Source organism: Austrofundulus limnaeus, unplaced genomic scaffold (genome assembly GCF_001266775.1).
Source record: "Austrofundulus limnaeus strain Quisiro unplaced genomic scaffold, Austrofundulus_limnaeus-1.0 Scaffold2, whole genome shotgun sequence".
Classification (NCBI taxonomy): Eukaryota; Metazoa; Chordata; class Actinopteri; order Cyprinodontiformes; family Rivulidae; genus Austrofundulus; species Austrofundulus limnaeus.
Window position 1 is genome coordinate 4,113,743 of NW_013952404.1, and position 25,382 is coordinate 4,139,124.

Sequence of the window (25,382 nt, forward strand, 5' to 3'; positions counted from 1 at the left end):
GGTCACCTCCTAATAAATATCATTACAGAAAATCGAACTTAAATCAGTACTTTTACTTTTAATACTTAAGTACAAAAAATATCAAATACTTTAAGACTTTTAAGTAATATACCTAAAGGAGACTTTAACTTTTACCAAAGTAATTTTTTGGTAAGATACTTGTATTTTTACCCAAGTATCACTCTGTGCTACTTTGTACAACACTGCTAATTTCAAACGCCTTTTTATACGAACCGTCGTGCTGCTTTTACAGCTCGAGTGCACCTGTTTCCCCCTCCTCCTCGCTCTGCCCGTTCTTCCTTCCCGTCTCCCTCTGTTGGCCTCTCTTCAGCCGTCCCCGTGTTCCCATCTCCTCTGCCCTTGTGCGGCGTGTTTGTTCGGCTCAGTTCTCATGTCAGGCATCACTCTGAGTGCTTTGGACCTAAGCCCAAAGTTATCTCCCTAATACAGCACCTTGCTGCGGTGAAATCCCACTCTGGCCGCTCTAACTCGAACCGGCTTCAAGATCACAGCAGAGGACGTGGGGGACCCCCGCGGTCTTGAATGAGCAACAGTTTTTAAGGGGAGCTCAGAGAATCCTTTTCAGGTTTAGTAATAATGCTTCTTTGGTCTTACAGCTAATTCGGGCGGCTCTCTCCAAGGTCCACAGACGCCCCAGTCTTCTGGCAGCAGCTCGACAGCAGAGGTAGTAGGTGACCTGAAACCGCCGACACCTGCCACCACCCCGCTGGGACAAGTCACTCCACTGCCCCCCAACAGGTACCTCTACTGAATCAGCTGCTCTCAGTGATGCTGCTGCTGCTTACTCCTCCACCGCATACATACTGACTCTAACAACAGTTTAATGAGGACCAGTTCAACAATTACAAAAAACAACAACTTTGATTTGAGATGTTTGATTTTGTGTAAGATTCAGACGTGTAGTTTTTTTTTTTTTTTCCTTTTTTGTTCTTCTCTGTTGATTTTAATTACAGCCCATGACAGCTGTATGCAACGCCTGGCAGGAGAGTCAAAGGCTTTTGTTTGCTTTCTTTGTGATATATTGTGAAAGGGAATATTCATATCTAACAGGTGTTGTCTAACCACAACAATGCCAGCAATTTAGTCTGTGAAATCAGTTTTAGACACAAGATAAACAGTTTAAAGGGAGGAGGGGGAAAAAAGCAGCAATCTTGAGTAAAATGTTGGGCCGAGACGTTTGTGTTCGATGATTTTAAATAATACTTTGYAACTTTTTTTTTACATATTTCAAGATGATTTAAAGTCATGGTGAACAGTTTATACAAAGAAATGATTTTGCAACTTTTATCAATATAAAATAAAATAAAAAGCTTATAGTGAGATATAATTGTTGGTTATTCTTTTGATTGTTAGGACTCTGTCACACTAAGATTAGACAACTTTTTCCAACTTGTGTAAAATTGAATAAATTACTCTTATATGATATATACAGCRGGTAAAATAAGTATTGAACACGTCACCATTTTTCTCAGTAAATATATTACTAGAGGTGCTAATGACATGAAATTTTCACCAGATGTTGGTAACAACCCAAGTGATCCATACATACAAAGAAATCAAACCATAAATGTCCAGAAATGAAGTTATTTGTAATAATGTGGAATGGCACAGGGAAAAAGTATTGAACACACTTACTGAAATTTATCTAATACTTTGTACAAAAGCCTTTGTTGTCAATGACAGCTTCAAGACGCCTCCTGTATGGAGAAACTAGTGGCATGCATTGCTCAGGTGTGATTTTGGCCCATTCTTCCACAAACAGTCTTCAAATCTTGAAGGTTTCGTGGACCTCTTCTATGAACTCTGATCTTTAGTTCTTTCCATAGATTTTCTGTTGGATTCAGGTCAGGTGATTGGCTGGGCCATTCCAGCAGCTTTAGTTTCTTTCTCTGAAACCAACTGAGAGTTTCCTTGGCTTTGTGTTTGGGCTCATTGTCTTGCTGAAATGTCCAGCCAGGTTTCATCTTCATCATCCTGGTAGATGGAAGCAGATTTTTATCAAGAAAGTCTCTGTACATTTTTCCACTCATCCTTCCTTCAATTATTTGAAGTTTGCCAGTACCATATGCTGAAAAACAGCCCCACACCATGATGTTCCCACCTCCAAACTTCACTGTTGGTATGGTGTTTTTGGGCTGATGTGCAGTGCCATTTGACCTCCAAACATGATGTGTATTCTGGCATCCAAACAGTTCAATGTTGGTCTCATCTGACCAGACTATATTCTCCCAGTATTACACAGGCTTGTTTAAATGTTATGCAGCAAACTTTAAAGGAGCTTCAACATGCTGTTTCTTCAGCAGTGGAGTCTTGCGTGGTGAGCGTGCATACAGGCCATGGTGGTTCAGTGCATTACTTATTGTTTTCTTTGAAACAATCGTACCTGCTAATTCCAGGTCTTTCTGAAGCTCTCCACTAGTGGTCCTTGGCTCTTGGACAACTCTTCWGATAATTCTTTTCACTCCTCTGTCAGAAATCTTGTGAGGAGCACCTGGTCGTGGTCGGTTTATGGTGAAATAATGTTCTTTCCACTTCTGAATTATGGYCCCAACAGTGCTCACTGGAACCTTCAGAAGTTTAGACATTCTTCTGTAACCGATGCCATCATTATGCTTTGCAACAATAAGGTTGTGAAGGTCTTCAGAGAGCTCTTTACTTTTACCCATCATCAGATGGTTCTTGTGTGATACCTGGCCATCATTTGGGACTGAACCAGCTGATATTAACTTGCACTGACAAGGGGCAGGCTTGCTTTCTAATTACTGAGAGAGTTCAGCTGGTGTCTTCTCTTTCCATGCCTTTTTACACCTCCCTTTCTTCATGTGTTCAATACTTTTTCCCTGTGCCATTCCACATTATTACAAATAACTTCATTTCTGGACATTTATGGTTTGATCTCTTTGTATGTATGGATCACTTGGGTTGTTACCGACATCTGGTGAAAATTTCATGTCATTAGCACCTCTRGTAATATATTTACTGAGAAAAATGGTGACGTGTTCAATACTTATTTTACCCGCTGTATTTGATCTAATCATGAGCATTACAGTACTTTTTTACAATCAAACTTCAGCACAGACATCTTTACTGCTGGATAAAATTTTTATAAATTTTCTAAAATGTCATAATGTGACAGGGCTTTTAAAGTAAATAATTTGTTTGCACTTAAATCTTCAGCTTATAGATTCTAGTTAATTGTTGAACCACTAAGAAGGATAAGGAGTAATTAATTTTTACATTTAAGTTAGTATTTGTGGCAATTTATATAAAATATTATTAAATGTAAAGAAATAGTTCTTTTGCTCTAAAACACGTAGCTGTATGTGAAAGTTTGAAGCCCTCAGAGCTCATCAAACTCATTTTCTGCTCGTTCTGTCTGTATGACGTGCACTCTTYCCCTGGTTTACCGTTTTCCTCATTTGTCCAGGAGCAGTGTGAGCGTGCAGGACCCCTTCTCGGAGGTGAGTGACCCGGCCTTTCAGAAGCGGGCTGCCAGCCTGCCCCCCTCAGCTCCCTACCAGCAGGGCCTCAGCATGCCTGACATGATGATGAGGATGCAGTACGACGCCAAGGACCCCTTCGCAGGGATGAGGAAGAGTGAGTGAGGCACACGCTGTGGAACCCACCTCTTTGTGCTTTATGTGAAACACTCTTTTGTTTCTGCTGATGTGTCTGCGAGCAAAACTAGACAAATCTTTTGAACGTATTAAATTATTTTCACCAAACTTAGATGAAACAAGATTTAAATTTGAAACATCACCCTTAAACTTGATATAAACTCACACGGTTCTTTCTTTAAATGACACRCGTGTCCCGGAGCCATTCGTCTTTCTTGTTGGTCTAATTTCTCGTCAAWTCACCATGTCGACTCCGATCAGGACAGATGTTTGTGTCTTTTTAATTACTCAAAGTCCAAAAGGAGATAAGAACAGTTTGTTACGCCACACATACGTTTATCAGAAACACACCATCTCGTCTGATCTTCTGGTAGCCTAGCCTCCGTCTCATCCTTATTCTGCTCATCCTTTTCATCCGTTTTTGTTTTTTGTTTTGTTTTTTTTTCGTATTTCTCACCCTGCTGGGATGCACCTGTTTTGACCAAGTCGGGTGGTTTAGTTTCCAGAACAAACAGTAGTTTCAGAAATAACGGCGGCTCCTCTCAAGGCTGAAGAGAATGGAGTCTGAATGAATAATATGGTGGATGGTAGCTGCATAACATTTAGCCTCAAAAGTATAGATGGAGAATATTCATAGAGGTATGCTGCCACCTGCTGGTAAAGATAGTTTAATGCATTCATATGTAAACTGTTTCTTTTTAGTTACATAAAATTATTGAACATAGTTGTATTTCTTTGCTTTTTTACTTGTGCAGTGGCAGGAGCTGATCCTTACATACCGAGCCAGATGCCCAGCGGTGGGATGCCAGATATGTATGGTCGGCCACCGTCAGGCCTCAGCATGAGTCAAAGATCCCAGTATCCATACGGGTCAGGCTATGACAGAAGGTACGCACACAAAGATCACGGTGATGAACATTTTGGTAGTGGTGGTTTATTTAAATAAAATAAGAGCGGTGTTTAAGACTTTTCTGTTTTATCTTTAGACCCGATCATATGATGGGGATGGAAGGGACCATGGGCCCCCCAGGAAGTCAGAATAACATGGGACACTCCAACAGTGAAGGCAGCATGTACTCTCCCAGCAGATACCCGTCACAGCAGAGGTCAGTCTGCTCATATTTAGCAGCTTGTATTTGCATACAAGTCTGACACATTACTGAAGGATTTTTCTGCTTTGCCTCCTTGCTTTGCAGACATGACGGTTACGGCCAGCAGTATTCCAGCATGCCATACGGGATGCATCCATCTGGGATGTATCCACAGCAACAGGTAGGGAACAACAGCAGTATTGTTAATTTGTTATATTAAATGAGTACAGGACATAACATTCTAGCTAAATGTAAGGATTTTTAACAAGTAATCTTGTACATTAGATTAAATATTACAAATGAATATCAATAATCTGCATAATTTATCATCTTTTTTTCTGTTCTTGCTTCTTGTTGCCACTTCTGTTATGATAAATGACACAGATCAAAAATCAGTGTTGTATAAAGAATCTCATAGTGATAGTTGAGTGAAGATACAAGTATCTACCAACAAATTACTTTGGTAAATGATTAAAGTCTCATTTTTTAAGAATATTACTTGACTAAAAGGCTGACATTTCCTGTACTTAAGTATTAAAAGTAAAAGTATTTAGTAAAAGTGAGCTGTTAGAACTTCCAAAATAACATTTATTGGGAGGTGATCTTCCCAAAAACAGATTTCTAAAGGCCAAAATGATTATAACATTGTATTTAAATGTTAATGTTGATCGATTTAGGATRTGCTAGGCTAACTGTTTTGGCTGCATATATGGTATATCTCTGCCACGGTCATCTTCACACCAAGCTACATGTCGGATGTGATTTGAGTCGTGTACAAGGATGATGGATCGTAAAAACCAATAATGTGTTGGGATGGATCATCCAGCCAAAATTAAATTCACTCTGTCTGGGAGGCACCATATAGTTGGATAGTTTGTTGTTTTTGTTTTTTTTTTTTAACAAACTGGAATGAAAACTAGCCTAAATGAAATAGGAATAACGACTTTCTAATTTTTACGTTTTTTAAAAATGGAAGGAGTTGAAAGTACAGATAATTATAAAAGTAAAAAACTGTTGGCTAAAAAATAATTACTCAAGTAAAKATAACCAATATTTCTACAAAGTGTTTTTACTTTKTTACTTTATAATTCTGATCAAAATACATCTATATATWGATATGAGTTTATCACAAGTTAATTAAAGTGAATGAATTTATGMTTCTATATTTTCTTCTGCAAATTTAGGTAACTTATGTCCACAAAATAAATTGGGGTAAATGTGCCTAGTATTATCGAAGGGTGATGTATATAAAAATATTACTACTTTAAACCCACGTAATAATAGTATTTTATTGAAATTATGAGAATTCACATCCTAAAGAGTCGCTTTGAYCAAACAAGTGGTTACTAAGGCACACATGTCAACCCCTTCAGATGTTTAATGAGCCTCAGAAATCCGTAATTTTCACATGCGGGGGGGTGCATGCAGACCGTCAGCTGTGGAGGGGAGGGGGTGGAGTGCAGGCGGACTGTCGGCTGCAGCAAAWTCAGAAGGAAATGAGGACAGAAGAACTTATTTCTAGCAGCAGAGTGGGTTGGAAACAAATATTTGATGTTATTCATTGTTTATTTAACATCCTACAGGCTCTGACATGTTAAATAAATTTGAAACTGAGTTTTTGGATGAATCCGTAAAACATGAAAAAAATCCCTGAGATTGCTCTATTTGTCCGTATACTTGCAAAATGACGGAAAATCCGTGTAAATTGCGAACAATCCGTACAACTTGACACGTATGCTAAGAACATCTTTGCTCCATCAGGGCTACAAACGGCAAATGGATGGACTGTACGGCCCGCCACCCAAGAGGCACGAGAGTGACATGTACACCATGCAGTACACCAACCAGCAGCCAGACATGTACAATCACTACGGTGGTGGGTACTCAGGACCTGAACACAGACCGATCCAGGGACAGTTTCCCTACCCCTACCACCGCGACCGTATGGCCCCATCGGGCCAGAGCCAGCACAGTATGATGGGTGCGGGCCCCACTCCTAATCATGCTGCTGATGGGCCCAACATGTGGCCTTCAAGAACGGACCTTGGCTATCCCTACCACAACAGACAAGGACCTCCAACGCAGATGTCRTACGGCTCCATCTGCAGAGACGACATGGACGGTCGGGCCGGGCAGGACCAGTGGCACCGTCAGTCCCCCTACATGTCATCATCTGGTGGTATGCCCCCCTTGTCTTCACGCCAGCCACTGTCTTATTCCAACTCCCCATCCATGACCAATCATCTGCCTAGAGCCCCCAGCCCAGGACCCTTCCATCGCTCAATGGACCCTCGAATGTCCCCCAGTAAAGCCCCATTTATGTCACCCATGAAGATGCCTAAGCCTGGCCTGGGTATGATGGGCTCACAAAGCAGTGGACCCATTGGTCAGTTTCCTCCAAACCTGAGGAGAGACCTCAATTACCCCCCAGGGTCAGTGGAAGCCACCTTACCAGTTCTCAAGCCTCGACGCAAGCTCAACTCTAAGGATTGTGGTAAGACAGAGCCCTCGTTGTGTCATCATGTGTTCGTAAAATGACAATAACTCCCCCTGTAAAAGAGTCATTTTTACCTACATCTAGCTAAATTTGCAGGGAAGTATGTTAAGCTATGTTTGACGTGAACAAATCCTGACAGAGCTGTTTATTTCCCTGATGTTTGAACCTCAGGAACACCTGAAGCCTGGCGTGTGATGATGTCTCTAAAGTCTGGCCTGCTGGCGGAGAGCACCTGGGCTTTAGACACCATCAACATCCTGCTGTACGACGACAGCACCGTGGCCTCCTTCAACCTGTCCCAGGTAAACAGCTCGATCAGTTATTACCTTTAATGACAGAGCAGAAACAACCACAGTCTTCTTTAACGCTGGTCTGGTTTTGAGAAGAAGTTGTGTTTGAAGGCTGAAAAACATTAAAATCTCTTGTTTGGCCAAACCATGAACCWAGCCTGTTTCTCCATAGTTTGTGCTCTATGAAAAATGTTGCAACTTGTATGATACTAGCTATGCAATTATTTGACTGGACTATCCCTTTAAGTTACTGCATCATAATTGCTTCATCATGAAAAAGCCAAATATTTGTGTAAATTGTTTGGATCKTATATTGTATTTCTTGGTTATTTTTCTGAACCAATATCAACAGCCTACTTTAAGAGAATTAAAGGGTTATTTGTTTGTTTATTTGTTGTTTCTCTTGYTGAAATACTGATACTGATATTGAATTCTTGTTTGTCCAGTTGCCTGGATTCCTCGAGTTAATTGTGGAGTACTTCCGCCGGTGCCTGATTGAGATTTTTGGCATCTTGGAAGAATTTGAGGTGGGGACAATAGCTCATAAGAACTATTTGGATATGAATTCTGTTCAGACGGAACAGAATCTCCCCACCCTTAATCAGGAAACGGACCCTACTGCCCCAACTGGACCTGAGTCAACCCCAGCGGAAACACAGGAGGAGCAGACTGGAGGCACAGAGGAGAAGGCTCCACCCGCTGAGCCGGCTGAGGCGTGTGGCAAAAAGGAGGATTTAGATGTCGGTACGAAAAAGGAAGAGACAAATAACAAAAAGGAATCATTAGAAGAGAGTGAAAGGGAAAGTAAAAAGGAGAGTTTGGACCATCCTCCTGCTGATTTGGGACCTAAACCTAAACAAGCCAGCAAGTACGATAAACTCCCCATAAAGATTGTGCACAAAGACGACCTGATGGAAGATCTGACCGAGCGTTTGGGCTACATCACCGAGTTTACCAGTGGGCTGCTGCACTGGCAGGCAGGTGGAGGCGACTCCACCACACACATTCAGACGCACTTTGAGCCACAGAGTGAACCGCCTGTCAGGGATGAAAAAAAGACGAAACACGAGGACAAACAGGAGGACAGGACGGACAATCAGAAACTGCTGAAGCACATTACCGCTACTATCGATGATGTTTTGTGTGCCAGGGTGGACGCCCTCTCCCACGCCCACCCTGCTCGCTCCCTGCCATCTTACCCGTTTAGGGTGCACCCAGACGGGAAGGATGACCACATCACCCTGCTGGAGGACGAGCCCCGCTGCCTGGATGAGGCTCCGCTCTGCACCGCCTCCCCTTGTCAAGACTCGCTGTCCAAAAGGTGCCTCTGCGTGTCCAACATCGTCCGGAGTCTGTCCTTCATCCCCGGGAACGACATGGAGATGTCCCGCCACCCCGCGCTGGTTCTGCTTCTGGGCAGGCTGCTCCTGCTGCAACACGTGCACCCGGAGAGGAACAGGCTGGCCCCGGGCTTTCAGAGAGACGAGCAGCGGGAGCGGGAGCTGTCGAGCGGCAGAGACGAGTGGTGGTGGGAGTGTCTGAGTCTGCTCAGGGAGAACGCCATGGTCACGCTCGCCAACATCGCAGGTCACCTGGATCTTTCCTCTTATTCAGACACTATTTGCCTTCCTATCCTGGACGGCCTTCTCCACTGGATGGTTTGCCCCTCAGCCGAGGCCCAGGACCCCTTCCCGTCAGCAGCACCGCACTCCCAGCTCACTCCCCAGAGGCTGGTCCTGGAGTGCCTCTGCAAGCTGAGCATCCAGGACGGTAACGTAGACCTGCTGCTGGCCACCCCGCCTTTCAGCCGACAGGAGAAACTCTTCGCGGTCCTGGTGCGCTGCGTGGGTCAGAGGAAAGGCCAGGTGTACAGAGAGATGGCCGTGGCCGTCCTCTCCCACCTGGCACAGGGAGACCCGACAGCGGCGCGCGCCATCGCCTTGCAGAAGGGCAGCGTGGGTAATTTGGTTGCCTTCTTGGAAGATGGAGTCAGCATGGCACAATACCAGCAGAATCCTCACAGCTTGCTGCACATGGGACACCCCCCTATGGACCCACCCAGCGTGAACATGATGTGCAGAGCAGCTAAAGGTCTGCTGGCCATGGCTAAAGTGGAGGAGAACAAGTCAGAGTTCGTACTGTACGAGAGCAGATTATTAGACATCTCCATTTCCTCGGTGCTCAACACGGGAGTGGTGGCGATTGTTTGCCAAGTTCTGTTTCACTTAGGGAAATTATGACAGAAGAAGAGGCGGAGCTAAGATGGCAGAGGGCGGGTCACAATGATATCCCTGTGGTTTTTTTAATTTTATTTATTAAAATGACAGAAAACGTTTGTGTTTTTTAAAAAGAAAAAATCYGCATTACGAAAATTAACTCTCTCTMTATATATATGTATAGCTTCTTGGCCCTGTTGAAAAACAAATTGGGTTTGGGACTTGACAGCTCATTTTAATACAAATATTTAATACTTGTATGTGTTGGTTGGTTATGTTTTATGTTTTTGTTTTCTTTTTTTTTTCTTGTTTATTTTACTTTTTCAGCCAAAGCTGCCAGCAGATGTCGGTGCTGAATTCCGTGGTTCTTTTTTGGGTTGATGAGATGTTTTCAGTTTTATAAATACGAATATGCTCATCAACACTTTCTTAACGAAGCGTATTTATTTAAAACGTGACACTGTACAGTTGTTTGAACTTTTATTTTGCCAACAGTTTGTGCGTGGGAGAATGGGGGGCGTAAATAAACTTAAAAAAAAAACAGACCTTTTAAACTGAAATGTATATGTCTCCATCGCTGGAAGATAAATTGTGCAATAGGACCAGAGCAAGTTGTCCCTTTTGGAAACAGCAGGATGTGAAGCTTCGTGTGTGTGTGTGTGTGCTTCAGGCCAGGAGGTGGCAGCATTGCACCAGCCAATCTACAAAACAGAAGAGCATCTGTCAAGAAATAAGTATCTAATTTATCAATCATGGCCTCATTGACTTTTACCGATGAACTTTGTGTTTCTGGCACCAATRTAGTTTGTCTGTATTTTTTGATCACTGTGTAAATAAACCTTTGTGCAAAGAATGCACACAACTCTTTCAGTCTCCATCAAGCAGGAGATGTGACTTTGAGACTATTATAACAAATGCTTTTATTGAGGGTACAATTTGGCATTGTTATTGTACATATTTTGTTAATTGGGTCAGATATTTGAACATGGCAGATGATGTTTCAATGTAAAAAAAAATACTAATAAATTCTTGTATGCATTGTATTATAGCTGAGAAAACAATCGCTTTGGTAATTAAATGTGAAAGTGCCAGGGTGAGAAGATAACTACATGAGAAAACTGAACATCTTTCCTTTTTGTTACAGTCCTACATTCATGTCAGCTGGCATATTTTTGAATCCCTCTTACAGAAAACGTGTGAAAAGAACCTTCAGTGTCCTGAGAACCCATTGTAAAATCGGCCTTTTTCTTTTTTCTTTTTTTTTCGTACGACTCCTTGTCTTTTCTTCCGTAAAACACATTTATACTGTGTGCTGCACATGTCACAAATAAATGTACAACGAACATTGTTAAGCACTGGAGACGTTGCGTTATGTCCTGACAATCCTAGGCCAATAAACAAACATCAGTTGCTTACTTGAGCTATCCTTTTGTGACTTTATTGAAGATAGTATTAGAGCAGGGTGTTGTTTTCACTGAGGGCCCCATGAGCATTATGGTGGCCCTCAAAGGGCCAGTTATAATTAACTTCATGTTCAACGTTGACTAAACATGAAAAGTCGTGTTCCTTGTCTCGTTGAATTCCCACTGGAAGGGGCATTCTAGTTTAACCACTAACCCTCAATGTACTGTACCACCCGCGGGACATTCCCAGTTTGTGGTTACTTCCTGCCTCTTTATAGCCCACTCTGCCAGGGACTTTATATCTGCATAATAGGCTGTTCAAGCAATTTGATTGGTTGTCTTCTTTCAATTGACACCTCTTTGGTCAATATGGTTACTTTAATAATACTTTAACCGTATTGACCAAAATCACACAAAAAATGCCGTTGAGTGCCACATATGGCCCACAGGTCTTGAGTTTGACACGTTAGAGAAATGGCTGGTTTATCAAGTCTCACAGCATTGATAAAATCAATTTATTTATATAGCACATAAACAAGTGTTGACCAAAGTGTTTCACAAAGAGGGAAAATACATACAATTTATTAAAGGTCCTCATTAGTGTCTGCATAGGCAGAGATTACTCTTCCTAATTAACCTCCTAAGACCCGAACTCTTGCATTGCAATGCATTTTTGTCCACATATGTGGCGCCGGGTCCTAGGATAAATACCTAGAAATTTACCAGATGCATAAATGTTTGTCACCTAAAACTTTTCCTTTAAAGAATCAAGGGACTTCAGGAGGTGACGGAGTATTTTAGTCAAAGAAAACCAAATTTAAGATTTTTTACAGAAATACAACTCTGCTTACTTCTCATCTAGTTTGATCACTTTCATAACTAATGTAGCTTTCATTGTTTTCATCCCTCAAAACTAGAACATGAAACACAGAAAATATAAGAAAACCAAAAGCAGTGTGCTTGTGCTACTGCAGCATTCTGTTTTATTTTCATGATTACAATTTAAAGAGAAATTATTTTTTACCATGCTTCAGTAAATAACTTTAGGTGTTTTTACTTCCTGTACTTTGGTGTCTATCTCTCCCTCTGCCTTCGTCGTTGGAGAGGGAAGATGTGGGCATCGCATCAAAGCTATTTTAGGTTGCCTTCCGTAAAAGCATTCCTAAAGTGGATAACACAGATTATAGGCCGAGCGTCAAACCGTGACTCTTAGCTGGGTCATTTGTCAGAAAGATGCACTCTCATCTTTACCCTATTAAAATGTTATTGACACCTTAAATTAAGTCAAAGGAGGAGCGTGTGGGTGACTGTGATACTTTTTTTCAAATTTCAAGCCTAGCTGTGCCGTTTAAGTGGGTTTCTGCCCTTCTTATGTGGTGCGGGATGAATTTCATGTAGGAGAAACCCACCCACAGTTCTGCGCCTCTGAACAGCTGAGTCATCGAGCTCCAGCAGGATGGATGTGGTGGCTGCAGGAAGACGTGTCCATCATTGGCCTTGACTACCTCTCACCACAAATGTAGGTGAGTTAACACTGGGTGGAAACAACAGAGACTGTGCTGACCCACTCAGTGTGTGGTTGTAAACATGTGAGCTAACTTTAGATAAGTCCTCATAGATGAAGCCTAGACAGGATCGTATTTTTCGTTGTCCTCACGTTGTGTTTTCTTAAACTCCACTTCTTCCACAATCATCATGCTATACTAACAGATCATTGGCAACCATTTAAAACATCCGAAACGTTCCAATAAATTCAGCTTAACAGGTGCCAGCTCAGGGCTTTCCTTGCAGATGTGCAACAGAACTCCCCTTTTTTTAATTGAGGTGTTTTTATGTGACTAAAAATTATATTTTAAATCTGATCACAGTTCAGCGTGCCTGAAAACCACACCGTACTTTCAAACAGCAAGTGGAAAACAGAACGATTAAAAGAAAAACAACCAGACTTATTTTGAAAGAAAGCAGGTAAGCGCACAGCTTTGGGTGTGAAGGAGCTGGACAGCCTCGGAGCAAAATGAGGAGGTGTGTGTGTCTGTGTGCATGTCGGTGTTAAGAAGAGGACAGATGACAAAATGTAGGTTGATGATGAAATACTAATCTTCTATATTCTGTTTCTTTTGATTGTCTTCAGATAAATAATCTTAAGGAAACTTAACCTTTTTATGGAACATTTGTCTCAAAAGACACTGCAAAAGAGTTGAAAACAGGACAGTGGGGCCTGTAAGATAGATGTTACTCTGAATTCCTTACATATTTTTGTAAAAATGCCTCCCAACAACTTGGAAACTCAAAATTTTGGGGGTCTGGGGACCCCACAAGGGCAAAAATAAAATTCCAGGGACCTCCTCATAAACTCCATGCTGTTTTAAAAGATCATTTCAACCCCTAAATGCCATGGGAATATATATTTTTATTTAGTTTATGTTTGTTTTATTAGTTATTTGTCCCGCATGCTTTTTTAAAAGTGACCAAATTAACAATTTTGTGAAATTTTTGAGGCCCCCCCAAGATACGTCTCGTGGACCCCTGACCCCAGTTTGAGAACTTCTGCACTAACTAACTTTTATTGAGCCCCTTTATTTTACTTTCAGTCATATCAGCTCTGTCCACACTTTTAAGCTTCAATGTTCCTTTTAGTATTAAAATATCCCAATGATGAAAACTGAATAAATTAAAACTCATTATTGCAATCCTCTTTATAGAAGAACCCTGGTTTACAAAGTGAAAATCATGTCATTCTGAAGAATGTCTGAGAATAAAGTTCAAGACAACAAGGTAAGTAGAAACATGTTAACATAGGAAATAAATCTTTACACAGCTTGAATTGTTTATAAAACAAGATGAGCCCCACCAAGCTGGACATTAAAATTGAGGAGGGGTGCAGCTTGGTTGCAATGACCTCTTCGGTGGCAAGAAAAAGTTGAAAATTAAGACAATTTTRCAGATATAATTTCTCATTAAAAGAGACATGCTTTTAAATCATTTTTCACATTTAAATCATTCAGTTGGGGTCTACATAGAGTGCAACTGCAATATTTTGATCTGAATTCCTGTGGTCTTTTTAAATGCAAATGATGCACTTCACACCCTGTCCAACCCCACCCTGTTCGGCCTGTTTAGTATGATAGCAGAGATACAATTATGTTTACATATTAATTWAAAAATGTCAACAATGGAAGACTTGCCCACCCAGCTTTACATGCTGAGTTTGACCCAGAGTGAAAARGAGAATGAAGATGACAAACCGGCTGAACCACGGGTTTGCAAAAATTGTTTAGCTGGAAGTCCAGGACCTTGTTTAACAGGTTCACAGTAAAAAAAATAAAAATAAAAATAAAAACGTCATAGGGAACAGAGAAAACTGAACGGATTGAAAAATATGACCCAAGCAGAATATTAAGGAATCTACTCAGCACCGGGAGAGATTAAAATCAAAATTTCTACATTCCTAGAAATTTCAATTACACAACCAAATGTATTTAAGTGCTAAAAACGTAGCTTTTGCATGATATGTAGGGGTGGGTKTATCGATCTGAGTATCAATATTAAGATGAGTTGTTTTATTTTATTAGCTAATACAAAACATTTTTATTTACTTATGTTTTATTTATTTCGATACCAAGATTAGTATCACCTACCTCTGCTGATATGTCCYCTTTAAAKAAGACATATCATGCAAAATCCACTTTTAAGCCATTAGATACATCTTATAGTGTACTTRGAGCAGAAATTTTGARTTTAATCTCTCYYGATGCTGCATCYTTATATTCTGTCTGGRTCATTTTGTCAGCCCATCAGTTTTCTCTATTTTATGTTTCTGTTCTATATTGTTTATTACGTCAAATTAGTTGTGACAGAACTAATAAGGTCTGGACTTACCAACTACAATATTGTTGTCTTTCTCTTCTGGCTCTGGGTCAGACTCTGGCTCCAACATGTAACCGATAAGTCTTCCCTTGTTTACGACTTTTAATTAATTTGGAAATAAAATGTTTCAGCACAGCTAGATGTCTCTCTCAAACAAAAACGTACCAGTCTGGAAGGTGGAGCAGTGCGGGGCGTGAAGCACCTCTTAGGATTTAAAGGAACAGARTCAAAACGGGCTGCTTTGAGACACACATCAGAAAAGGTGAAAGAGGGGCTTGTGGAGTTACAATAAGAAGGAATTCAGACCAGAGCATTGCAGTGCAGTTTATGTAGACCAAATGAATGATATATAATGTGAAAAAGAAGCAGGGGTAGACATAACCATTGTTTAGGTTGTCCGAGACAACCTATTTTTATTTCGGACAACCAGATCCTGTCTCCTGGTTGTCCAGTGGACAATCAAGAAAAAAGACATTGTTCAAAGTTCTCTGCCGCGGGTTCGTCATTTGTAAAAATGAAAGGGAGAAAAAACTTGGTAAAGCCAAACAGAACACTAAACTGTAACTTTTAATAAGGTCATGTACACAGTACACTCCTATTTAAGTGAAAATATTTGACCTATGAGCAGAAAGAAGTTTATGAATGTTGGGTAACCTCTAGATTTTATTAGCAACATTTTTGCTGCTTTAAGGGCTCGACACACGGGAGGCGACGTCGCTCGCTCTCCATTCGTATGGAGCCTGTGCGGTGAGGCGACAATCGCTCGCCCTCCTCCAGCTAAGCGACCGGCGAAAATAGTGCATGTGAAATGTCGCGCTCGTACACGTAGACGTGCACACGCGAGCTTGCGACGATATGAAAGTTGAAAAATGTTCAACTTTTGTCGCTGTCGCTTAGCGTACAACCAATCAGCGAGGGTTTCATTGACTGACCAATGAGAGGAGAGCATGCTACACACTGCAGTTAGCTAACACTTTCACCAAGTGATTACTAAAAAGCTTTGTGGGAATTTTTTTGGCACCAGGGTGAAGTTCATGGTAAGTTTTTCCTCATAAAACTGTATCTTGATGTTTGTTTTTCAATATCATTAGCATCACAAGACTTGTTTAGTTTACACGTCCGTAATGCACACCCGCCTTCGGAGTCAAGAACCAATCAAATTTTGTGAAGACAAGCGATCTGAGAGCGCGATTCGCAACGCTGCGATCGCTATCGCATCCTGTGTGTCGAGGCCTTTACTCCCTGAGCCTTAAATACTTTATTTCAAAGAAGAGAATTAGGAAGTTTTATTCACACAGCTCCAGCCAACCTGGCGGACTGAGAACAATTATATATAATAAACTTTGTCTACAGAAGAATATACTTGTTAAATTACATTTTTCTTGCGATTCTTTTGGACAACCAAAATGTTTTGCGGACAACCAGGTTTTGTGAACAGGTTGACAACCTGTTCACAAAACCTGGTTGTCCGCAAAACATTTTGAAAACATTTGTCCGCTGGACAACCTGAAAAATATATGTCTACCCCTGAGAAGGATTTAAAAGCTTATGTCTCCTTTAAGACTGTCTGGGGGGGACCAGTGAGAGGGTGATAGTAGATGTATAGCCCTGCTGGGCCCCCTGGGCCTCTCCCTGGACACGCCCCTGCTGGCACGTTGATGAACGTCTGTAAAAGYCCCCGGACCTTGCATTGGGAGCCCCCTTGAACAGTTCGTCCTCCCTCTCTGCACCTTTTGCTCCCGACCTCAGCTGAAGGGGGAGGAGCAGGCGGAGGCTCTTCTCTTTTTGCGCCCATGTTGATGTTTGCGAGGGTGGCATCGCTGTGTGTGGACGGCTGTCGGCTGGCCTGCCAGGTCCAGGACTGTGGGAAGCGGCAACTTTTCCCCCCCACCTTCTAATGAGGTTGAACGGTGAACATTTGTGACCATGACTCGTCGATGGTACCTCTGAGACGCCCGGCCGTATGGCTGTAAGGTCCTGCTCAGCTCGAGCTGCGCGCAAAGACTCGTTTTGTTTGTGATTGACGGCCAGTCGAGTCAGGATGCTGGAGCTCGTCTGAGAGAACGTGTGTTTGTGTGTTTGTGTGTTTGTGTGTCTGTGTGTCGCTTTTGGATTTCCCTTCCCCTTTTTCCCCTCTTTTTTCCTTTTTCAAAACGGAGTTCTCCCTCGGCGGCGAGAAGAAGATCACAAACTCATTTGTTCACCCTTAAACTTCCGAAAATGATCTTCGCTTTGCCTCGTAACAAGCCCGGATAACGACGGGAGCAGCGCCGCGACAACACCCCCGAAACGACGACTTTGCCTCGGTAAGGTTTTCAACACAGCCGGGATGTGACGCCTCTCTCTCTGCTTTTAGGGATACGTGGTTGACAGCGCACCGAAACCTTATTTGTAGCTTATTTTAAGCAATTAAAGCGGCCAGTTCTGTGATTTTTATTCGTGCGTGAACGTACAACGAGCTAATCTTTAAATTTGCCCGACGTGATAACTTGAAATTTGTCTCGCCAACTTGTTAGCTACGTTAGCATGCTAGCATCACTTTATTGAGGTATGTCGCACAAGCCAAGTTGCTTTCCGACAAACTTTGTTTGCAGGGTTTACAAAATTATATTATTTGCTGATATATGTTGCCAGACAGGATTCTTAAAGCCTAAAGTCATGTATTGTTTTGGGTAGATGGGGGGTGTTTTTTAAAAACAGGAAGTGTTGTGTCAAACTTTAAAAAAGTTGTGAGCCTCTCTGTTAATCTTAACCTGTTTCCTCCACACAGAAACTCGCCAGGCAGCCTTTGGGTTTATTCAGCTCTGGGATTTTTTTTTCTCTCTCTCTCTGCGGTTAATGCATCTTGGGGAGTCCATGAGAGAGTGCGAGTACAGCCAAATAAGCACTCGCAGCTCCACGCCAATGGAGACCCCATACAAGAAAAGGACACCAAAGAGGAGGAAGTGGGAGGCCTTCCCTGGTCGAAACAAGTTTTACTGTGATGGGAGGATTATGATGGCCAAGCAGACCGGGGTTTTCTACCTCACCCTTGTCCTAATTCTCGTAACCTGTGGACTTTTTTTCGTCTTTGAGTAAGTAATAATAAAAGTCTTCATCTGCTTTTGTGCTCACATGGGTGAGCTGTGGATTAGARATTTCATCTCATGGGCTCAGATGCCAGAGGAAGAGTTTAGGCACACTTATGTCAAATRCATGGCTCTGGAGTAATTTCCTTTTATCTGTCTTAAGGTCAGGGAGATGTCAGTTCAAACTGGTTGTAGATTAGGTAGAAACATCCCTTAATACATAAAGCCTTAAGCAGAGAGTGTATATAGCAACACCGACTGATGTTGATGGAAATAATTCAGTGGTTTAAGGTGTGGGCTTCCTGTCTTAATTTGCTTATAGGTAATACCGTCATGTTTTCAGCTTAATAGTTCGTTGACAGTTTTGACACTAGTATTGAAATGCTGGCAAATTATTATTTTAAGGACATTTGTTTTACTGAAMTGTCCTTGAGCAAGATACTGAACCCTAACTAACTAGATAGCTTAAATGAAATAAAGTGCTGTGTTGAATATTTTTATTTTGAGACTTAAACTGGTTTCCTGGCTGATTAGGTAGTTTTCTTCCTCGTCATCATTGTTAAAAGTATTCATTGCAACATCGTGAAGACTGCTAATAAAAGTTCATAAAGCAACAAACGACATTTGCACGTTTTTCCCATATAGATGGTTTTCAAATGACGTAGCGACCTGCAGATCACGTGATCAAATCGCCATATTCATGGCTGCGAATGCGGAAGAGGGGATAGTCTACAGCAGTGGTTCCCAAACTTTTTATCTTCTGACCCACAAAATATCCATGGCAAAAACTTGTGACCCCAAATATTACTGGTCTGAGTACATGAACTTCATTAATAACCCTAAAAACACAGGCTTTTTGACAATCTAAACAGCATGTACACACACATAAATACTTATTTATACTTACTTTGTGTTTTTGTAATAATTATAGGGAAAATGTTACATCAGCTATTATTTTATTACCCTTTAAATTGATTTCTGGAGATTATCCAAGGTGCTTCATGACCCATAATTGGGTCCAAAGCCCAACTTTGGGAACCAAAGTGCAGTGGTTCCCAAACTTTTCAGCTTTTGACCCACAAAATAACAGCAGCAGAGACCTGTGCCCCCAACTATTTTTGGATGATAAACATTTGTATCAGGTCAACAAAACATGGGCATAGTAACAATATTTTTATACTACATTTATCCATTTTAAATATACTAATCTCACTCTTTGTAACAACTAAGGCAAAGATGTCATTAATTCAGAAAAAATTTTCAGGACCCCACCTTGATGTTTCGGGACCCCACTTTGGGTCCCGATCCCAACTTTGGGAAACACTGGCCTACAGCATAGAAATGTAGAGTCTAGATCATTTTTTCCCAAAGTTGGGGTCGGGACCCAAAGTGGGGTCCCGAAAAATCAAGGTGGGGTCCTGAAAAGATTTTCTGAATTAATGACATTTTTGTCTTAGTTGTTACAAAGGAGTGAGGTTAGTGTATTTAAAATGGATAAATGTAGTATAAAAAATATTGTTACTATGCCCATGTTTAGTTGACCTGATACAAATGTTCATCATCCAAAAACAATTACAGGTCTCTGCTACTGTTATTTTGTGGGTCAAAAGCTGAAAAGTTTGGGAACCACTTGTCTAGATTGTTTATGTTGAATATTTCTATTATAAGTTGTTTTAACAGTCATGGAGCAAATTTGCGTTCGAGTTAGTTACAAAACTGTGCTGCTCGTGTGGCAGAGAAACGCTCTTAAAAAATACAGACGGCGTAAAAACACTTAAGGAGAAGTGATTTTGTGGCTGGCGATAATCAGCCACAAAGATTTCACCCTCCGCAGGTTTCCAAAGTGTGTTCAAATCACTCCTACCATGGTTAGTGACCGCATAGTACGTTAATTACCTTAAAAAAAGGGTAAAAGGTTGCGCACTATGAACAGAAAAGTGTTTTGAATWCTATGCAATCTACCCTTGTAAACAAGAATGTAGGATACACTGACAGTATCAGACTATAATCACAAAAAGCTCAGTATTGTGCAGTATGTACCTATTTGGAGTATGTAAGATATAGTTACTAAAAATATCAGCRAAAGTCACACMGAGTCATGTCAACACAGCCTCCGTGTTGGCTCTGCAGACTTCAGCAGCTCGTAAGTATCGCTACTTTCAATAAAGTTAAATACCTTAGTTTTATTATTTAGTAGATCCATGGGTGTCCTGAAAGGCATGTTTTAAATACAAAGTATTATCATCCTGGTCATGCTCGTCTGCGTCTTTCAGAGGCCTTTTTGCATTTTTTTTCTCCCTTGCTTTTGTGGTTCTCCCATACTGGTTTTATCGCTACAAACTAAATAGTAGCCCACGAACGGGGTGCGGAGGGTAAAAAAGTCACGGATGATGACGTCATTGAAAACCATCTATTGAGAGAAGATTGATTTGTTCACTATAACTAGATACCAATATATCTGGAAAACTACTAGATTAAACTCTTTCAAACTGCACCATATGATCTAGTTTGGGATAATCTGTTTTATGTTTGAGTTTATCATTTTTTAATGAATACCATTTAATAGGTTGTGTCTTTTACCTACACCCCAGTTAATCACACATTCCACAATAATTTTTGTTGTCTTTTCTGCTGCTAGAATAGATTGCAAATAGAACACATGGTGCCAGTTTCCTCACTATCGCATCACTGAGTAGACCACAGAAAATAGTATGTGGACAAAGACCTTGAGTGCTAGCATCCCTGAAGGATACCACCAGATATTGTGTATTCTTTCTCCAGTCATTAGCCCATCACTTTGTCATCCATCACCTCAGAAACCCCCATCAATACCAGATAAAAGTCCTGCTCTGTCATTAGATTTGTTGTTTAATTGGAGTGTGTTTATCAGGGTAAAGTGCCCGACAGACAGGGAATGCTTAACAGGCGCAATATGCGTTGTGCTTTATGTCTGCTGCACTCTAACTACACACTAAAAACAGTTTAAGCCAAGTAAAATGTAGAAGAAATGTAACTTGATGCCATCACTGTTGGCTCATGCTCATATTTTGTTCAGCAACTGACATTTAAAGCCTGTACTGAATTATCTTAGTCTTTATGACCAGCTTAAAAATGAGTGAAATGCGAAAGAGCTTTTCAGATTGAGCAAGAACATGGATTGTCTGTATAAAAATTACAATATATTTTTAAAAATCCACGCAGTTAACTTAAATTTATAAAGATGGCTACAAAACACGATCTTAGGAAGATTGCACTTTTTTTATTTATTTTTGTCAAAATAGACATTTTACGCTATTTTTGACACCTTTTAATTAAACTGGCTGTTCAGCATTGTTTAGGAAGAGATGCTAACATAATTTTATGTCATTAGCTGGTGTCCTGCAGATGTTGCTTACACAGAAACTAATTCAAATTCTAAAAGATTTAAATTTTAGGTCTTAAAGGCTAAAATTCACTAAATTATTGTGTTCAAGTGTTAATTTTAAATAGGTCTTAATGTTCTAACGCCCATGTAACGTTAACTCAAATGCTCATCAAATGCCCCCGCTACAACTACAACCGCACAACCTACATTGCATCCAGTCAGCTTTCATGTTACTGGCTGGTCCAGTCTTCCTTTCAGGGTCATGGGGGTCACTAGTGTCTGTATCTAGCAGTCTGTGCGAGAGGTGGAGTAAACCCTGGATAGGTCTCCAGTCCATTACAGGGACGCATAGAGACAAGCTCATACCTAGGGACAATTCAGAGTGACCAATAGCCTATATGTCACAGTTATTAATGACATATTTCCGGTAAAATTCTTGCCACGCTCCTCCCTTCCACTTCCTGCTTACTGCCTATGTTTTTAGCGTTAGCTCCTAGTACTAGTCCATGAAAGTCACAAAAGTTAAAGCATCTGTGATCTACTGGTATAAAACGTGAGTTCTGTTGTGTGCCGTTGTGTCCAGTAAGCAGCAGGTACGATCGAGTAGTTAGTTTTTATCCATTTTTCCCATTGATGAGGAGGTGACAGCAGTGGATCATAGCATTACAGGGAAAACTTATCTTTAAAAGCTCATGCTTGCGCTTGTAATCAGCATTTCTAACCTGAGGGTATTCAAGAGTCAGCATCAGAAATGAGAAGACAGAGGTTACAAAAGGGAAATGTACATTTATCCCCTTTACTGAGGAAAGACCTCCTCCACATGACAGCTAGCAGGAAGCTAACACAGCAGCCGGTACAAAGGTAGGTGTGTGTATGTGCGCGTATTTGTGTTATACAGAGTATGAAATGTTTTTAGGCAACTTTGTCATGAGTTTTATGCAAAAGTAAAACCTTGTTAGAGTGTATATTACAGCGTAGACTAAAGCCRAGTGACGAGCGCCCCCACCCCTCCTCCCCTGAGCACCGAGAGCAGCAGAACCTCCGCCTGATAATCATTACGTTTTCAGTTCACTAACGTCGGGGAAAACCATCCAAACCATAAAAGTAGCCCATCAATTTAAAACTTTGACTCTGCTCTTTCCAACAATATAAGTGTCAMAGCTCTACGTGAAAAATTCACGGAACAAGCAGCCACGGAAAAGCGAAAAAGTTCAAGTTCTGGAACCATAAACACGAACGTCTTTCCTTTGTTTTTATGGCTTTAATCCACTGGAGTGATTTTTTTTTTCAGTTGGCTGGACCTGTACGTGTCCTGTGTTAATGTTGGTACATGTAATATGCTAATTCTGTACTGTGGAGATCATTAAGAGTCGTTGGGTGAAAAAATCTTTTGCTAACACTATGTTGACCACAAATCGGAAGTGTTGGGAGTGGCATCAAGTGCTGGACCAGATGTCCGTGGCATATAGGCTATTAGCCTCTGGAGAAAAACCAGAGTACTCGGAGAAAACTCACATGTACAGAGAGAACATGCTAACTATTCAGAAAAGTCCCCGGCCAGGATTCGATCAGGCAAACTTCTTTTTGGGAGGCAACCGTGCTGCCCGAGTTTAACACATTTTTTATAGATTTCTGTATGTCGCGATATAGATTTTAAATTTAATTCTTAATGGCCTCAAAAAGTCTTAAATTTATGTTGTGAAACTTGCAGAAACCCTGTCACAGCTCTCTATAATTTGCTTTTCTCCCAATACAAACCACTACTATGTCATTGGTATACACTATCTCAAATTCTATGTATCTATCAGCAATGACCTCTGAACCACTTGAGCTTTCAATGCATTGTCACCTCAGCAGAGATACAGACATAACCCATGACCAAAGGGCAGTTTCCTGAAGCACTTTGAGTTCAGACACACAAGTCTCTTTATGAAACATCTGATTATATATCGGGGGTCAACTTTCTTGGGCATCTGTTTGAACCTGGATTTTTTATTTATTTATTTATTTTTCTACGTCTAGGATGCCAGATGCTTCCTGATGATACCTTTCTTCCCCCACACCCCCACCGGATAGCTTAATTTCCTAAACACTGTGACCCTTCAGTAAATCTAGGCTCTGTGGTTTGTTTTGTTTGTTGTGACTACAGGGAACATTTTACAAGAACACCAAACAGCCACAAAAAAGCTTTCCAGCTAAGCAGTACCCGTTCTATTCAACTGTCCGTGCCTCTAGGCTGGCTGAGTCCTACTGACTGTCCTCTCTGTCCTCTCCACCCTTCTCACATCAGCTGAAAGGAGACATTTATCGGACAGGACGATGGTCAGCAGACCTGCACATTGGCTTCTGGTGTCATTAACTGTAATGTGTTTCGATTAGTTGTGTTTTCCAAAGCTCATTCACTGGTTGTCAGCATAGTGAGGTGCAGCTCTTCATTTACTTTGCAGGGGCTTCTTCTGTCTTTTGACAAATATTTTAAATCACTCGGTGGGGGGGTTCGCATCTGTTTGAACGTTATGTTCGAAGGGTTCAAGAAGAGTCAGCAGATGCAAAGTGTTTAGTCACGGAGACACTTTTTACAGTATATTTTCCAGAGATCTTGCTACATCTCTGTGCCTCTTTGTGCTTGTTTTCTTTGTCTCTGTCTGAGGGGTGCTCAGCCATGCACAATAAACCCTGTTAGTGACCAGGAGACTTTGCTCTGTTTATTATTCTGTTGCTGGATCCCCCCCAGATGCCTACATGGCTTGTTGTTTCACATGTTGCTTTCTGTCTCTTACGTCCCTTAAAAGTTAATTGAAGCAGATGTTGGATGTCTGACGCACAGTTCTGATTCAAGAGAAAATGAAATGGTATTAGCAGTGTTTTACAAGAACAAAAGTATTTATTTTTGGACACATTGCATTTGAACTGGTTGCTGGCATGACCTTTGGACAAAGTTCAAGGTTCAGTGACATTTTCTAGAATTTATTCTTTTGATACATATTTTCATTTCTTAAAAGCAAACTCCTATTATGCTATGTCACGATGATCAGCAGAACTTAGGTACAATATGAAATTCATGTTATGAAGATTGAGTAAAACTAGAATTCTGAGGCTACACAAGATTTGAGAAGACAAGTTTTCTTAAAATATTAGGTGAATATCTTACATTTTGTACAAATATATATATTTTTAGACATACAAGAAGAAAAAATAGGGGTGCTCATAATCTCTTGGTATTGACAACTTAAGCAAAATAAGCTCTAAAATCACATGTTTTTTTTTCAAAATGTGTATTGTAAGCAATATTTTCTGCTGCAAACAAGTTATGTTGATATCAATTTGTAAATTTTTCTGTGAAGCATGTAAACGGAAAACTTCTAGGTGCAAACTGCTGGAAGTGTGCAATTGGTGGAGCAAAGTTAAAGATGAATAATTGTATAGGGAAACAGCACCAGACCTTTGTGTCCATCTTGACATCATCAAACACAGAACAGTCGAGCCTCACAGATGAGGTTGCAGGGTGTTCAGTGCAAATCAAAGTCAATCAGGACAGTTTGACAGTGGGGAGCCTGTTATGCAAAAGCAGCGCCGTCCAGGTTGAACAATAGGGCCTTTGTGTTTTTAGGCATTTAATTAATATGAAGTTCATGGCAAATTAGTAAAAAAAAATGTTTGGCATCCCTGTTCAAAGCCTTTTGTTACCAAAGTGTTAGAAAACAATTGCTATTTTGAAAGTACTAGAGCATCTGTACATGCAGAGATCAGTATAGAAAGGTCAAGGACTAGAAGTGAAACCAAACAAATATATATTTTAATTTCTGGGTGAAATTTTAAATTTATATACAGTACAAAAACATTCATTACATTAACTGCATGACAAATTACAGCTAATATAAATGGTAAATGGACTGTACTTATATATAGGGGTGTCCCGATACCAGTTTTTTCAAGACTGAGTACGAG

General features: G+C 40.8%; 2 protein-coding genes across 2 annotated transcripts in view; both read left to right on the top strand.

The window, feature by feature from the left end:
* Nucleotides 1-617: 617 nt before the first annotated feature.
* Nucleotides 618-11,147, top strand: LOC106519609 (AT-rich interactive domain-containing protein 1B; the record flags this gene model as incomplete). Its single annotated transcript, XM_014011360.1, is given in 8 exon segments — nucleotides 618-759; nucleotides 3,449-3,618; nucleotides 4,394-4,526; nucleotides 4,625-4,744; nucleotides 4,835-4,910; nucleotides 6,491-7,223; nucleotides 7,398-7,528; nucleotides 7,963-11,147. Coding segments are annotated over 8 exon segments (3,299 nt in total), but the record flags the coding sequence as incomplete, so codon positions are not given.
* A 5,516-nt stretch (nucleotides 11,148-16,663) lies between these two features.
* LOC106519620 (zinc finger DHHC-type palmitoyltransferase 14) overlaps nucleotides 16,664-25,382 on the top strand; it is a gene marked incomplete at its 3' end in the record, with an annotated part of 52,171 nt that continues 43,452 nt past the window's right edge. Inside the window, 2 exon segments of the mRNA XM_014011370.1 lie at nucleotides 16,664-17,308; nucleotides 17,773-18,076. Coding sequence (XP_013866824.1) covers nucleotides 17,841-18,076 — 236 coding nt within the window.